The sequence below is a fragment of the Myiozetetes cayanensis genome, unplaced genomic scaffold (genome assembly GCF_022539395.1).
Source record: "Myiozetetes cayanensis isolate MyiCay16 unplaced genomic scaffold, myiCay2020 scf14, whole genome shotgun sequence".
Classification (NCBI taxonomy): domain Eukaryota; kingdom Metazoa; phylum Chordata; class Aves; order Passeriformes; family Tyrannidae; genus Myiozetetes; species Myiozetetes cayanensis.
In genome coordinates, this window is record NW_026087048.1 from 14,579,098 (window position 1) to 14,595,182 (window position 16,085).

Here is a 16,085-nt window from a genome sequence, read left to right on the forward strand (position 1 = left end):
GAGATGCAGCCAAGCCCCTCAGAAGCAGAACACCATCCTTGTGCACTTCCTGCTTAAATAAATTCTGCCTGTTCAAACCCCAGCAGGACTTACAGAGTCGTGGCAGGACCAGTGTCATTATAGCGGTCAGTATTTATAGTAGTGCAAGGGGTCACTACTACTAAAATAGGAATTAATAATAACAGGGCTGGATGTGACTAGTTATTCAGCATTTTTTTTTAATAGAGATAGGTGTAATTAGTTATTCAGCGCTATTTCATTTTATTTTGTTTTATTTTATTTTAACAGAGTGTTTTCAGTCCCAAAAGCTCTGTGTTTTCGCCCGTCCCTTACGAGGAAGGAGGAGGAGGTACAACCACCGCACCGCGCACGGGAGTTACCGCTGTCTGATTTTATTACAGTTTTTGTCCTCTCGGGGAAGAAGCCGCCCGCCTGCGCCGTGCCCATTCCCCTCCCCGACCAGGACCGACCCCGCCACGGTGGGCGCAGGGGAGGGGACGCCACAGCCGAGGGAAGCGCATCCCTCGCAGTGGGGGGCACCGCGGGCGCAGCGGAGCCGGCGGGTCCCAACCCCCCGCGCCCGCCGCGGGGACGCGCCGCAAACTTTATCGGCGGGGGGGCGGCTCCGAGCGCCCCCTTTCTCCCTCCCTCCCTCCGTGCCGCCCACCTCCTCCCCGCGCCGGCGGGGCGGGCCAGGCGCTCCGCGGGCGCCGAGGGGCGGGGCGGCCGCCGCCGGCGGCGGCGGCGGCGCCGAGCCGGGACGCGGCGCCGGGCTCCGCACCCCGCGGAGCGGCCCAGCCCGGCCCAGCCCCGGAGCCATGCCGCTGCCGTGCCGGGGCTGGACGCTGGCGCTGCTCACGCTGCTGGTCGGGTTCCTCATCTTCGCCGATATCTCGGAGATCGAGGAGGAGAGCGGGTAAAGAACCCCCCGGTCCCCGCGCGGGGGAAGGGGCGCGGAGCGGAGCGGGGCTGGGGGGCCGGGGAGGAGGACGAGGAGGAGGCGGCGGCGGCGGAGGGGGCGGGCGCCCGGACAGTTTCTTTGTCTCCGGCTCTCCCGGTTTTTGCCGTGCCCAAGTGGGAAGGGAGCGCGCTGCGCTCCCGCGCAGCTCCGCGGGGCTGGCGGCGGCCCCGGGCGGGACGGGGCGGGATGGGGCGGGATGGGGCGCGGGGTCGGGGGACAGCCACGGGCCGGGCAGGGGGGCGGAGCTGGTTCCGCTCCCATTAGAGGCGCGGAGGTACCGGTCCGACTGGGGATGCTGAAGCAGGTACTGGTCCCTCTAGAGACGCTGAGATACCGGTCCGGGTAGGAATGCTGGAGCAGGTACCGCTCCCCTTAGGGGCGCGGGGGTAACCGGTCCAGGTAGGGATGCTGGAGGAGGTGCCGCTCCCATTAAAGAGGTGGAGGTACCGGTCCCAGTAGGAATGCTCGATCAGGTACAGGTCAGGATAGGGATGCTGGAGTAGGTACCAGTGCCATTAGAGATTCTAAGGTAACGGTCCAGGTAGGGATGCTTGACCAAGCACAGGTCTGGGTAGAGATGCTGGAGTGAGTACCAGTCTGATTAGAGATGTTGGAGCATATCGTGGTCTGGAGAGGGGTTTTGGCATGGGTGGTGCTCAGTTATTGATACACGGATGGAGCAGGTCCCTAAGCAGGATGTTGGTGCAGGTGGTGTGCTGGGCAGGGTTGCTGGGGCAAGTTGCAGCCCAGGGGGCTTGGGTGCCACTGCTGGTGCAGATGGGTGTGGTGGAGAGGGTACCAACCCACAGGGGTGACGGATAAGGGACCAGTCTGTGGGATGGGAGAGATTGAGCAGAGACCAGATGGGTGGAAGAGTTCAACCCACTGGTGTGTCCCCATGGGATGCGTTAGGGGCTTTGTGATCACCCCCTCCCGATCACTTCTGTGGTGGGTTTTTACCTGCAGGTACCCTGTATGGCAGGGGCTAAAGCAGCCCCTGTGTCTGAGAAGCAACACCCTACCAACCCCATAAACCCCATCTCTGAGGTCTGCTTGGAAACTTAGGGGATGAGAGGAACAAATGCAGAGGGGAGGGTTTGCATTAACTTGAGAAATTCACTACAGCAATTTGGGAAAACAAATAATTTTATTAATGAGGGGTGCACTCACAGTGCCCAGATGACACAAAGGCCTTTTTGTTTGCGACCAGGTGGCGTTGACCACTGTGTTACATCAAAACAAACACCTTGCTGAAATGATAAATGAAATGCAGTTGATGTTTGTTTATTGTTTCATTGTTATATTATATTGGGTGCCACAGGCAAGAAGTGCTCAAAGGTCAGTAGCCTTGCCCAGAAACATCCAGCACCAGACTCTCTGTTACCAGGGTAGATGAATTGTTGCTCTGCAATGAGCTGGCACTATCTATCTAATAATAAAAGAAATTAAAAGCTTTTGATGCATCCTCCCCATCGGACAGGCTACTCTGATCCTCTTGCTTTCCTCCCATCTTTTTTCCAGCTTCTATTCTTTCTTCTCTACCCTCACCTATCTGCTAGATCTGCCTGCTGGAACTTACTGTGCCCTTATTGAAAATCTATTCTCTTTCGTTACTTACTTGTCCTGTTTTTCACCCTGGTTCATTAGGGATTCCCAGTGTTGTGTCTTTTTTTCTCCTCTCTTTTCTCTACATTGTATGGAAATTGGATGTTTGTTGGCTGCTTATCTCCAAACCCTGGCATCTGAGTTTGTTGCTGTAGTTCCTCCAAGGAAGTATTGCCAAGCAGTGCAGTGGCAGCAATGGCAACAGGGTCAGATGAGTTCTGTAGGAACAGCGAGCAGCTTGTTTCATATAGCATTCAGAAATTATAGTGCAAGAGGTAACTGGTAAAGGAGAGGAGCACCCTGCGTCCCAGGGGGTGAAGGAGGGGTCCAGCAGTCTAGTACCCTCAGATACATGTTAGTGCCAGACCTTTCACAGATAAGTTCCCACATCAACTGTGCTTCCCATATAGGGATGAACAGAGCATAAGTGGGACTCTGCTATATTACTTAATTTTTCAACTTTGGGGGCCACATAATAGCATTCTTTGTCAACAGGTCCTGTAGGTAAAGGGAGTTGTGAGACAGCAAAAGTGCACAACAGTGTAGAGAAGAGACCCTCCCAAAGCTTTCCAGGAGCTCTCTGTGTGTCCAGGAGGGAACAGCTCCTCTCCATGAGAGGTTTGGGAGGTACTGTGTATTTGCACTGTTCTCCCTCACGTCAGGAATATTTGACTGATGGATCGTGTGGCTCAACATCCTCCTTCACACCCCCATAAACCACCCTCATGTTGGTCAGAGCAGCAGCAAGGGAAGGAAGGAGCTGGCCAGGTGTCCCCTGGCAGGCTCATGATGCTGAGGGGAGTTGGGAAATGCAGGCAGGTGCAAATCTTTTCTTCTTTTTCCTTGGCATCGAAACACTCTCTAATTATTGTGAGGAGTGAACAGCTTGCCCACTTTTACACGTACCCTGCCCCCTGCCTGTAATTTGGATTGTCTTTGGAAGAACGCGCCTCATTCATGTGGGAACAGGGGGGAACAGATTTCTCTCACCTACAAATACTGAGAAATTGCAGAAAGAAAACACAAAATGTTCATTAGGTAAAAAGTAAGAACATAATACTACTGGCAAATGGAAAAAAACCCCAAACCCCATGCTGTTTCTTTGGACAATAAGTTTCCAGCATCGCAGGTGAAGGCAGATAGAAGCCAAGGGCGGCTGGGAGCTGCTCTGCCTGCCAAAGGCTTCTGAGAAAGATGTTTGCTCCTTGAGCAGTCCCATCTCACTCCTCTAGATATCCTTATACAACCTCCCGCAGCCAGGAGATGCTGAAACAAAGAGATGTCGGGGCAAGGATGAAAATTCAGCAGTTTCTCGCTCCCGATGCTGCGTGGCTCCGGTTAGCCCGTTCCTCCCACCCTGCAGCCACCCCTGTCCGCGGGTTTTTCCTGCTGTGGCATCCCTGTCACCCACAGATGCGTGGCTGGAGCCGGTCCCGCGGGATGCCGGCGGGCGGGGGGCGGACTCGCCCCTCTCTCCTTGGCTCCCTCCCCGGTCGCCGGCGTGTGCTGCGCGGTGAAGTATTGCTGTCGTGAATGGTCTTGGCACTTTGTTTCCGAACAACCACCTGGTTCCGGGCTGCTGAACTTTTCCTGCAGCCCGGTGGCGCCTATGTTTTCATCCGTCGCTCCGGCTCTTTGTTTCCCTGGAAGGAAACAAAAGACGCGCTCGCGGTCTGTCTTGGGGAGCACTGATGCGATCGCAGCCGTTTCCTCGTCCACCCCCGGGACAGGGGAGAGGGACAGACCACAGAGGAAGACAAAGGACTCGGCATCGAGTGGGATGATTATTGCCGGTGGCGAGGAGGAAAATTCTGCTCCAGTTTAAAGGGACTCTTTGTTATTCTAAGCCTGCCGTAGCAGTTCTGCAGGGGTCCGGCTGTGTCCTGATTGTCTGTAGAGGGAGCTGGTGACCCGCTGCCACCAGGTGACTTCTCGAATTAGCGTCTGAGCCATCTTAGGGAGCACTTGACACTTGGTAATGGGTTGGTCTTAATATGAGTCAACCTTTTCCCTGCTAGCCCAGACCACATGCCTTTCCATCCTGATTACAGGAGGAATTATATTCTGTTCTCTCTAAGTGACGAATTGGAGTCTCTGATATTGCTGGCCTGCCTGGAAGCTTGTCAGTAAATTGCCACTTTTTCCTCATGTGCCCTTTTCTAACGCCTGCCTTTCAAAGGCTCGGGGAGAGAGATTTTGTGTCATTTATGGTGGCTGATGCGCTTGCTCTGAGTGGTCTGTAGCGGGCTATAGTCGTAACGCTTCTTGTCAAGGTTGGTCCATGGGGTATAAATGTCCTGCTCAGGTCTTTCAGCTTGTGATTTACTGCTTCTGACCCAAAGTCAGTCTAAAACTTGCTCTCCACCAGAAGGTTTTGCTGGAAAAAGTGCTGTATTCTACCAACATACACTTTTGTGTGCTCACACAGCAGGTGCACACTACCCAACAATTATCCAGGTTGGGCTGGAGGAGGAATAGCTCTCAGCAGGGCAGAAACTCACAGACACCCTGGAACTATTCATGTAGATGGAGCCAAAGGAGACCTTTTTACTCACTGGTTATGGCAGGGCTCTAATAAAAGCTCCGTGACACGTCAGGTTGGAAAATAAAAGCAATGTTGGAGCACTGATTTAAGTAAGAAAATATTCAGGGTAGGCTTTCATTTCAACTCTTCTAACAATAACCTGTTCTCAAGCAGCCGATTTCAGGTGGGCTACAGAGCTCCCCCTCCTCCCCGTGAAACACTCCCTCATCTCCTGTAGCCCTGCAGGGGCACAGGGGACTGCCACAAAGACATATTCAAATCCCTGTGTTCCTGCCTAGAGCAGGCTGAAGGAGATGAATCTCCACAGCTTGTTTTCTTAAACTGAGCCCTGACAGAATGGCAGGAGCAGTGGTACCTGCAGGGAATCGGTGTCCAGCAGGAGGGCTGGGAGCAGCAGGATGGGAAGCACTTGCAGACCCCCAAGCAAGCCAGTGGAACAGAAAGAAAACCCACAAATAAGGGATTTCCATTACAGCTGGTGAAAAGTTACTCTTCAGTCCAGTACTGATTGTCAGCAGCTTGCAAGACCCTCAAGGAGGAAATTTCTGAGCTTGCTGGTGAGGAGGGCAGTTAGCTGTGGTAGGAGGTTGCACATCACCAGCCAGCCTTTCTTGGGTGCAGAGTTGCTGAAGGCAGGCCAGTTCACAGACTAGAGCAATGAAGAGGGAGCAAAGTGATTCCCAGAAGGGCTTCAAGATTCCCTTTTGCCCAGGTGGGCTTTTTGTTTCCCATCCCTAACCCCACGAATGCACTATCCTGGTTGGGAAAGCAGAGGAAACCTTTTTCTCCCAGCAGAGAACAAGGAGTTTCAAATGTTGGCTCATTTAGCGAAGGCTTGTTGAGCAGCTAACGGCGGGGTTAAGCGATTCAGCAGTGCTGTGTCTGCTCCTCTCTGCTATTGCTGTGCTTGTGGGCAGAGAGGGAACCCTGGGACCACAGCCAGCAGTGACACAGCAAATCCCACCACCACTGTGAGCCCTCCCAGCCTTTCCCAGACATGGATGAACTGATTGGGTTGGTTTTCTCTTGCATGACAGATGTGCTTTTGATCCTCCAGAAAAGCATTTTAACAGGAGCTTCTTTATCTTTCCTTGGGCTTTCAGGCTGCCCTAATGATAAGACAAGAGGAAATGGGAAGTTTAGATTGGATGTTAGGAAAAATTTCTTCACCAAAAGGGCTGGCAAACATTGGAACAGGCTCCCCAGGGAAGTGGTGTAGTTGCAATCCCTGGAGGTATTTAAAAGACATGTAGATGGGACACTTGGGGTCATGGTTTTGTGCTGGACTTGGCAGTGTTGGGTTGATGGTTGGACTCAGTGATCTTAAAGGTCTTTTTTAACCTATATGATTCTATAGTTCTGTGATTCTACAGGTATTTTGCTTTTTCATACCTGAGAACAGCATTACTTAAATATATCCACAGGTATGGTTGTTATAAAAAACAGTTGTTCCAAACCAGACTTCTAATTGCCTTCCACATTTGTTTTCCCTGGGCCTGGGTCATCCTCAGCAGCAAGAAATAATCCCAAAGTACAACATTAGATAATAATTATTTTGCTGTCGCTCTGGTTTCCACCCCCAGTTGCCTCTGGAAACAAGGAAGTTCCCTGGCACAGTAAATTCAGAGGTGCAGAGTTTCAGGTGTCCTTCAGCAAACACCACAGCAGAGCAGTCTGGTGTCAGTTGCTCAGCCCCTTGCAGTGTAATAGAAAAATGAAGAAAAAATAAAAAGAAGAAAAAAAAGAGTATTTTTACAGCTCCTTTTTATTTGTGTTCCCGCTGTAAATCCTTGTCTGGCTGCACAGCAGCCTTGGTGGTGGTGGCGGCCTTGGGAGATGCATCTTCATCAACAGCAGCAGCACTGGCTCCGATTGGGAAGTGAAAGGACTGATCCAGGGAGACGGGCACGGCACTGCTGAAACCTGCCAGAGCAGTGGCGATGGTGCAGGATGAGAGCTCTTTCCAAACTTGAGTACTGGACTCTTTCTTACTGCTACTGCAAATCAAGTCCTTGTTATTGCATACAGAAATCCACTGGGAGTATCCCAAAGAAACATGAAACCCACCCCAGGCTGGCCATCTGCTTGCTGAGCAGGCTGTCCCTCCCAACCAGCCCTCTCCACAGGCAGGGCTGCTTTTAAAAGCACATTTTGTCCCAGTCACACACAATTTTGAAGTGCTCTCTCAAGGCCTCCTCAGTCAAACAGTGTCACAGTGGGCTCCAGGTATCACCTCTTTGTCTGGGAGCTCTGGATCAAAGGATGGTTCTTACACTGTGATCTGTCACCTCCAGCCCAGGCTTTACCAGCACCTTCAGGAATATCATTCAGCTCTCAGCCAGAGGCTACAACAGGGGACATGTTTCCCCTGCAAAGGTTAAGCATCATCATGGGGCGTCTCCAGCACCTTTTCAGACACCCAGAAGCACACTCAACTGCCAACCAGCAGCTGCTCAGTTGGTAATTAAACTTCTTATGCTGCCTGGACTTCCAGTGTAGCTTTACAAACAGAGGGAGGAGAGGGGAGGTCGAGCTCTGAAACCACTATTGTCTTTTGATATTTGGCAACTCGACTTTGTCATCTGGGGACTAAGTCCCTGTGAATGTCCTGGGACAGCTCCATTGCTGGTTGTGGGGTGTAGGTCTCATCCAAGCACTTCCAGCCCTCTTTGTGTAGGCACCAGATGTTATTTTGAGGATGCTCATACAGAGGATGCCCCAGGAGGATGTCACTGCCCAGAAGGGATCCTCAGCATCCACACCAATGGGGATAGAAGAAACCACATGAGACCTTGAGTATTCCAAGGGGCTGTGCAGACCAGTGGGAAAAGAGGCAAGAGATGGGTGTAGGAGGATGAGCCCACGGGCCTACAGCCCCTCAAGACACTATATCTTTTCTCATTTTACCGTTCCCATTTCCCAAGGTACGTTGCATCCAAGATGCTGCAGAAGCCGCTGGGATTTCTGGCTTTTGGGACATGGATGCTCAGGGTGACAGGTTCTCCTGCAAGAGTTCTGCTGTTTATGCTCCCTGGTGGAAAAAATTATCTCAGGAAAAATGTATAATGTAGACGTGTTTTGTAAACAGGGAGGCTTTTGTCTCAGCTCCTTTCTAAGTCTTCCCTGAGCTCTTGGGTTGTTTCCCTTCTCCCTTTCTCTCACCCAGAAGAGGAAAGCTAAACATACAAACATACCCTTCCTCGCCAATCTCAGGCTCCTCACTGGATCCTTCTTGCCTTCTTCAGTGTCTGTTTCTTTCTTGGCTGTTTTATTAATGCAGTCAATGCAAACGAGCTGATGCCAGGAATAAAGTTTTAATGGAATACCTGAGATGAGGGAGGGAATAAGGTCCTGCCAGTATGCAGGATGGGAAGAGGTGAGGTGTGTGACATTTGAACCCTGTGAGCATGTGAGTATTTTGTCTTTAGCACAGCGATAAAAGAAGAGCATCATGGGGTGATTGAGTCAGACCATGCTGATGTTATGGCAAATGCATGTGGATGTAAGAGCTGCCACTCTACTTGTGTTGGAGAGGCTTTTCTGGCTCAGGAAAAGCTCATGCTGTCTTGGGAGCAGAGCCTGGAAGTCCTAGACTGTGGATTTTTGGTAGGCAGCAGCAACCATCAGGCTGCTCTGAGCATCTTCCTGTCTTTTACAGGTCCTTCAGAGCAAGTAGCTCAAGGCAGGATTTGGTTACCCCAGTGCAGAGTCATCCCCAGCAGCATCCTGGTGACAGGCTGCCATGGCCTTCCCTCCCATTTCCTCGTGTCCATTCGTAGTCAGAGCCGCACTGTTCCTGCTGATTTGTCTCTGATTTTGTCACATAAGTGTTTCAGACTAATTGGCATATTCCCTGTTAAGCAATAGATGTCTCTTTTGCAAACTCATGTGTCTTGATTCCATCTTGTCCTCAGCAGACACTTGCAATGATTACACACTGTGATGTGCAGCCAGGCAGAGACCCAGGCAGGGTCAAGCCCTGCTCACATTTACGCAGAAGCTGATGTGGACCCACTGTTCCCACCTGACAGGCAGGGATGCTGAGCACCTTCAACCTTCCCACCTTGTTGTGGTCCCTGGGAAGGATCTTGCAGGACAGGTTGCGTGGTGGAGGTGGGAGGAGGTGACCAAATTAGCAAGGCTGCTTTGTATGAGACTGACAGATCTGCATTTTCTGTGACGGGTAACAGCAAGTGCCATGAGCAACAGCAGTTCCATCGTCTGGTGCCTTACAATGAGTCTCCTTGGCTTGCTGGAAGATCACAAAATCACTGTGCCTGGCTGCACGAGCGCTGCCCCTGCAGCTCATGTACTAGACCTGCATTGGGACCCCAGCTGGGCCAGGTGATGTGTCTGAAGGCCATAATACAGGCACAATCTCCCAAATGCGATCGTATGACTCGATAGGAAGAATTAAACTTGAAACACTAAAAATAGCACCTGATATTTAGGAAGTTTTTGACACTTGGGCTGCCAAGCTGTGACAATATAATCAAGTGAGATTTTAAACACATTGAAGTGCGATTTCGAACATCTCATCAAGATGTATTGCAGGATCTTCTGTCCCAGCAGACAAGAGCTTTAGAAATGTCTTCCCAATTAATCTCTGCAGAGGGAACCTTGCTCACCAGGCAAGTGCAGTCATTGCTCCTCTTCATCTCAATCTCCCTGACATCCCTGGATGAAAGCCTCCAAAGCAACTGGTGAAATGTCACAGGAATGATCTGCAAGAGTCAGATGTCCCCGTTTCCCCCTGACGTGTTACGTGTTACGAGATGGGGTGCAGGAAGGCGAGGTGATGCTGGAGGCTGTGAGAGCTGCATTCCTGGAGGGGGGAGTGGTGCTAGGAAGTGAGCGATGGAATGTCTGAGTACAGGATCTTAGGGTTCAGAAATGCATCTCTGATCTCACTGCTTCTCGTCTAGCTTTAGCTTTTGTTCCTGATTTGCAAGTTGGTTTACGTGTGGGGCTAGCCAGCCTTTCCTCTTCCAATTTGTCTCTCCTGGGACAGCAGAGCATTTTATGGATTTGATCTAAACCCCACAGAAACCACTTGAGTTTCTAGCGAGAAACTCGCAAGAGGACTTAATGATGAATGTGGCCTTTTTCCATCTTTTCAGCCAGACCCTGATGTGCAGATGGAAAGCCAGGATACAATCCCCAAGGAGTCCTGTTTTCCAGCCTCTGGCCTTGGTTCCTGCTTATTTTGGTCTCTTGGGACACCTTTGGTTGTCCTGCAGGGCAGGCTGGACAGGTTTGAGCTTGGAAGCCATTATGTCTTTCTCATAGATAACTTGGAAATGTGACAATTTTCCCCAAAAAACCCTGGAGTCACATTTTCTGTTCTACTGGTCTCAACACAGACCCTGAATTGAGGGGAACAGGATCCAGGGTTCAAGCCTGTGTTGTGGTCCACATTTTACAGCATTGTGAGGATAGCAGGATCAAATCTATCAAGTTTGGGGAAAGAGGGGCCATCTATATACTTCATTTCCAGGGGCTGGATGGTGTGTCCCAAAATTGGTGGTTACAGTGCCTGGGGCTCTGGCCATGGCACAGCATCCTGCAGAGGGGCTGTGAGCATCCCGCTCCACATCCCCTCCCTGCCCGGCTGCCTCGGGGAGAGCCCGTGGGTTGGGAAGGCAGTGATTGTGTGAGGGTGGTGGTCCCTGGCCAGGCCCAGGCAGTGTGCTCATGTGCTCTTGAGATAGAAAATAGCAATTCTGGTCTTGAGGACAACATCAGAGCAACCCTTAAAAAAGCAAAGTAAATATAAGTTGTGATTTATTATTTTTTAAAAATAGATGCAGACTGCCTAATGGGTGCAGTCTGCAGCCATCTCAGGAGACTAATGGTTGCATCTGCTTTTTGGGATAGTGAGACCTTTTCAGATCAAGTCCCTTGGTCCTCTTAGTCATGTGTCCTACCCTCTCACCCAGCAAGAGCCGTACTCGATCTCAGCAAGTAAAAAGTAGCATTTTCAAGATGACAGGTCTGCTGGAAGCCCATAGTGCCTGCTCCTGTGGAGCTCATTTTTTGGTGTTAAAGGGCAAGCCACTTCACCCCCAGTGTCCCAGCTGTAAAACAAGGATCATAAAATGCACATACCACAAAAGTAGGTTGTGAAAACCTAATTAGTAGGTGTTAGTCATTCGAACCCCTCAGATAAAAATTGTGGCACTCTGAACTCTCTTCCTGAGGTATTCAGATGGATAAATTCTGCTTAATAGTCCCCCAAGGGACTATTATCTCTCTTTTATGTGGAGGAAGGAGAAGAGGGGGACGTGGGTTGCCCAAGGTCAGGAAGAGGCAGAGGTTTTGTTCCACCAGGAATGGGCTCCACAGATGTGGTTAAATGCAGGGGGTTTTGAACCAGATGATCCTTAAGGTCCCTTCCAACCCCAGATAATTATATGATCTATGTAATGTGTGGCTGGGTAGGGCTGAAGTTCCTGGTTAGCTTTTGTTTCTCATTCCCGCTTCCCACGTGCACTGTCTACCACAGATGCTGGGGGGGGGAGAAACAGGACTGAAGGGGTGGGAATTGCAAAATATCCATGGAAAACACATTTTTTAATTTGTAAGGCTGAGAATATGGAGGCATAAAGCCTGTTCTTAAGAGATCCTCTCGCCCAACGAGGCTGTGTGACCTACTTGTTCAGTCAAAGCAGCTTTGATTTCACGTATCGAAATTGCTCGAAGCGAGACCGAACCGTACCTAGCAACAATTAAGAGAAGCATTTAAGAAGCGGGAAACGATGAAAAGAGAAGCAAAAACCCTAAACAGCCCATTCATAGTGGGTGAATAGAAGAGTCTTTGCATACCTGATTTGTCAGAAATTATTCATCCAAGGAAATTTGGACCTGAAACATAAGACAATTTTTCTTTTCTATCCTCTGATATATGAATCAGTGTCACTTTACATCTGAGCGCAGAATGTTTTGACCTATATAATGTCTTAGACAGTGGAAATTCAGCTTGAAAATCTCAAAGCAAAAAAAAAAAAAAGATGAGAAAGGATGGCATAAGCCAGTAAGATGGCATTAGCACATATAGATGCAACTTATCACTGGAAAACATCCCAACAGAAGCCCAAAGAAAAATGTTTTGTAAATAATAGGATTAGGAAGCAGGTTGGTACTTTGTGGAGCTGGCTACACAATCAAACTGATAACAACTAGATTAATAAGGCAATTCAATCCAAACACAGTGTTGCACTAGAAAGCTTTTCAAAATCAATGCTATCTGTACTATTTTAATCGAGGTTGGTCTTTTCCTTTTGAAGCAAAGAGATTTGAAACTCCAGGTCAGCAAGGTATAACAAAATGGACTGATTTTTTTTTTCTTAACATGTGCTTCTTAATTAGTACCTTCCATTTCTAAATGTTTTCCTCTTCCCAGGTGGGGGAAGTGAAGGAGTATGGTGATACTGGCTTGCCTATGTTGGTAATTAAATATGGCAGACCTTGGAAAATCCTGTGCCTAGCTCAGCTATGGTGTTTTGAGCAGCTGTTGTGTCTTGCCGGGACCCATCAGTGGGCTGGAGCTGAGCAGGATGGCTGGGCAGGGCCATCATATGCACAGCACATGTTGTCTTCGACTGTACAAAGGGAGATTGTAGGAAAAATGTCCTAAAGTTGTAGTGTAGGACACAAAGCACCAAAAGGCTGATAGTTTTGAAGCCACAGGAATTTTTAAGGATTCATTAAACTAGCAGAGACCTTCAGCCAACTATCATGTCCCAGCTTTGGGCAGTCTCCATGGCTTGGAGAAAGAAACCAAGCCTGGTACAGGGAGCAGTGCCTTTGCCAGCATCTCAGGTGTCTGTCTGTGAGGGCATTGTGGCTGCTGCTGGCCAGCAAAGCAGTGAGCCCAGGGCCATGGAGCAAGTCATGGGAAGAAGGTTAGCAGAGCCCTGCTCTCCTTCCACCGATGAGCCACCCCCTCCATGATCGTGTATGATAGCAGAACCCTTTGTGCTCTGTTTGCATTGCAGTATTTTTGCTTCTCACTGTGTGTGAAGGGGAAAGAGTAACCCCTGAAACTGTGCTTGTAGGGTTTCTCAGCCAGGGACCTGGCAGCCAGTCTCCTTCCCCCCATACTGCACAAAGTCAGCTGGGAAATGTGCTTTCAACTTGCCTACCTTGTGTCCAGCTTCTCCAGCCTTAATTCCAGGAGAAGACTTGCACAGACCTGTCACTGGGGGCATGTAAGGCTAGACTGGTTAAATGCATTTGAATAATATGTTGTGATGCTTTGGATCAGTCCTGCTGTAGGCACAAAACATGGAGGTGGGAGCTAGCAGGTCTTCACTTCCTGATTTCCGTGGTATCTTTTTTTTTCTGTTCACAGAGATTGTGAACTGGCACTTATTCAGGGAAAAAAAACATTTCTTTTTCTAAGCATTGTCTGTCCTACAGCAAGTGTGAAGGAGTGTGAATCCCATTTGGAAGGCTCCTTCAGAGGAGACGTATCTGAGCAGATGCGTGGTTTGCACACTAATCCAGTCTGCTCCCACACCCTGTGGTGAACCCCATTAAAGCAGAGGCTTGTTAAATGCCAGTAGGCTCTAGGAATGAGCTTGTCCTGCTGTTCCCTTGATGCACCAAAAAATGAAACAGCTCGCTGACTCTCAGGTCTCTCAAAGGAAGGAGAAGGGTCGGAGCAGGAATCGCTCTGACTTGTCCATAGATGGTCTCTGGCAGGAGGGAGGAAAGGGACAATCATTGTGGCACTTCCAAGGGTTTGATGTTGTGTGGTGCTGAGGCCTGTGCTCAGCCTAATGAAGGGATTTATGTCACATCCCGCAAGCCTGAAAATCTTTTAATAGCACTGACTGTTCACACACTCTGTTTCTTTTTCAGTTATGTCTAATTCATTTGGGATTTTTTCAGAACTCGCAGAAATACATTCTCCTGAGATACATTTTCATTAAGGTATATATTTCCAGGTAACAATACTTCTGCTGGAAGAGAATTTGGTTCTCTTTATGAGTGTGTTCATTGGGATATCTGTGCAATGGAAACAATAAAACAGACCAGTGTGGCAGTTAAAATATGTCTGACTCCCACTGTGCATCACAAGGTGGGCAACTCATTCTTTGTGACCCCTTTAAAAAGCAGCAAGCTAAAGCAAGAAGGGGCTCTTCAGCCTGCTAGATACAGACCAATACACGTATGTATTTATTTTTAAGTGAGGATACAGGTCATGTGAATGATGTAGGTTTCTGAAGGGGCTTGGTCCCATCTGTTCTGCATTATAGCATCATATAGATGCTGGAAACTTTGGCTGTTCTTTCCTACAGGACATGCTCAGGCAGGTCTGGCACCTGTCCATGTGTGGTGGTGTCAGGCCATGGGAGTGACAGTGCTGTCACTTAGGTTTGAGTTCCAGCATGTGAATGACTGTGGTGAGTTGGCCTCGTAGATTCAGCCAGGTTACACTAAAAGTGGGAACAAGAGGCTTCAGGGCACTCATGGGATTGGAGGGGGCTGGCATGGGGCCTTGGGTCACTGGAAGCTGGGAGAAGGTGCATTGTGAAGATGAGGTCTCCACTGGTTACCAGGAGGCTGGTGACTCAATCTGGATAAAACAGAGATATTGGACAGTCTCAAGTAAAAGCTCACATAAACACAGTGGTGGGAATCCTGTCCTGATCATTCCTTTTCCCTACCTGAAAAGGAAGGGAAGGTCCCTGGGCATCCTGGAGTTGAAGGAGACCTTCTCTGTGCACTGCTAACACGTGACTCGTAAAGAGAAGTAGAGATGTATTTAATGCAACTATTGGCTGCACGCTGCTTTGACAGCAGAGACCAGATGTCTTTGATGGCTGGTTAGATCACGCAGGTATTATTAATTGGGCTGGCTCGGAGCTTTTCTGCCAGAATGATTTTACGATCGCAGTAGGGCAGCAGTGACGGTGGATGAAAAGCCCTTCAGAGGCATCAGGACATCTCCCTTCTGGATGGGGTGGGACTCGAATGGCATGGCAGTGTCTCCACTTGGAGCCCTTCAGAGCAGGATCTCTTGACTGTTGAACAATGCTTGGCAAAAAGAAGCTGGATTTATAAATAATGCATTTCCTTTGTCTTGCAGGAGTTCTGGAGGCAGAGGTACAATCAGATCAGCTGTGAACAGCTTACATAGCAAATCTAATAGGTTTGTAAATTAGATTTTGTGTTCATTTGTTTTTGCTGTAAGGCAGCTATTAATCTGCTTCTCCTCTTCGCTGGATAGTGCTGTTCTGATTTAGCAAATGTATCTGTTTCTTTTCACTTCTGCTTTGCATTTTCTTAATCGTTTCTCCCCCTCCTTCTTCCAGCTCAATGCAATAATCATCTGCAAATAACCAAGGATCTGCAAATTCCGGTGATTGAGAGAATGGGAAAGAGTTACTTATTGTGAAAATAAGTCAGTGATAGAGTTGCTATTTCCATAGTTTTAAGTGCTATTAGAAGAGAGATTGCTGTGTTTGAGATCAGAACTCCATTCAGGTTTATCGCATTGCACTCCTGTAATGTCGCTCCATTGCAGAGTCATTCCATGGCATCACAGCCTCATTCAGTGTCTCCCTGTGTTATTTTTACAGTGATTCCCTGTCAGCCCAGCGTTACCAAGTGGCACAGTTGAAGAGCTTAGTGACACCATGTGAGAAACAGTGATGTCATTCTGTGATGATGTCACCACCCATGATCGAAACACAGAAAATGGACAAAACCAAAAAAAATTGTAGTTATTTCCAAGATTTCTTTACTCTACTTCCTTTATGATTTTTGACACCTTCTACATAAGCTCTGCAAGACACAAGTGATATGGCAAAATGCAAGATGCAAACAAATTCAACAGACTGGCAGCCTCTAGAGAGGTACTGTACAAACACACACCAGGACACTGGCAGCCAGCATTTATAAACACATTTCCTTGCCTTCCTGAAACATTATACTGTGTGAGCTACAGTGTGTCCTGGGGAGCAC

The 16,085-nt window shown here is 49.1% G+C and overlaps 1 protein-coding gene across 1 annotated transcript in view; it reads left to right on the forward strand.

The window, feature by feature from the left end:
- Positions 1–722: 722 nt before the first annotated feature.
- Positions 723–16,085, forward strand: part of ST8SIA2 (ST8 alpha-N-acetyl-neuraminide alpha-2,8-sialyltransferase 2) — a 31,879-nt gene continuing 16,516 nt past the window's right edge. The window contains exons 1-2 of the mRNA XM_050309115.1: positions 723–916; positions 15,208–15,270. Coding sequence (XP_050165072.1) covers positions 819–916; positions 15,208–15,270 — 161 coding nt within the window. The 5' untranslated portion in view covers positions 723–818. The remainder of the gene's footprint in view (positions 917–15,207; positions 15,271–16,085) is intronic.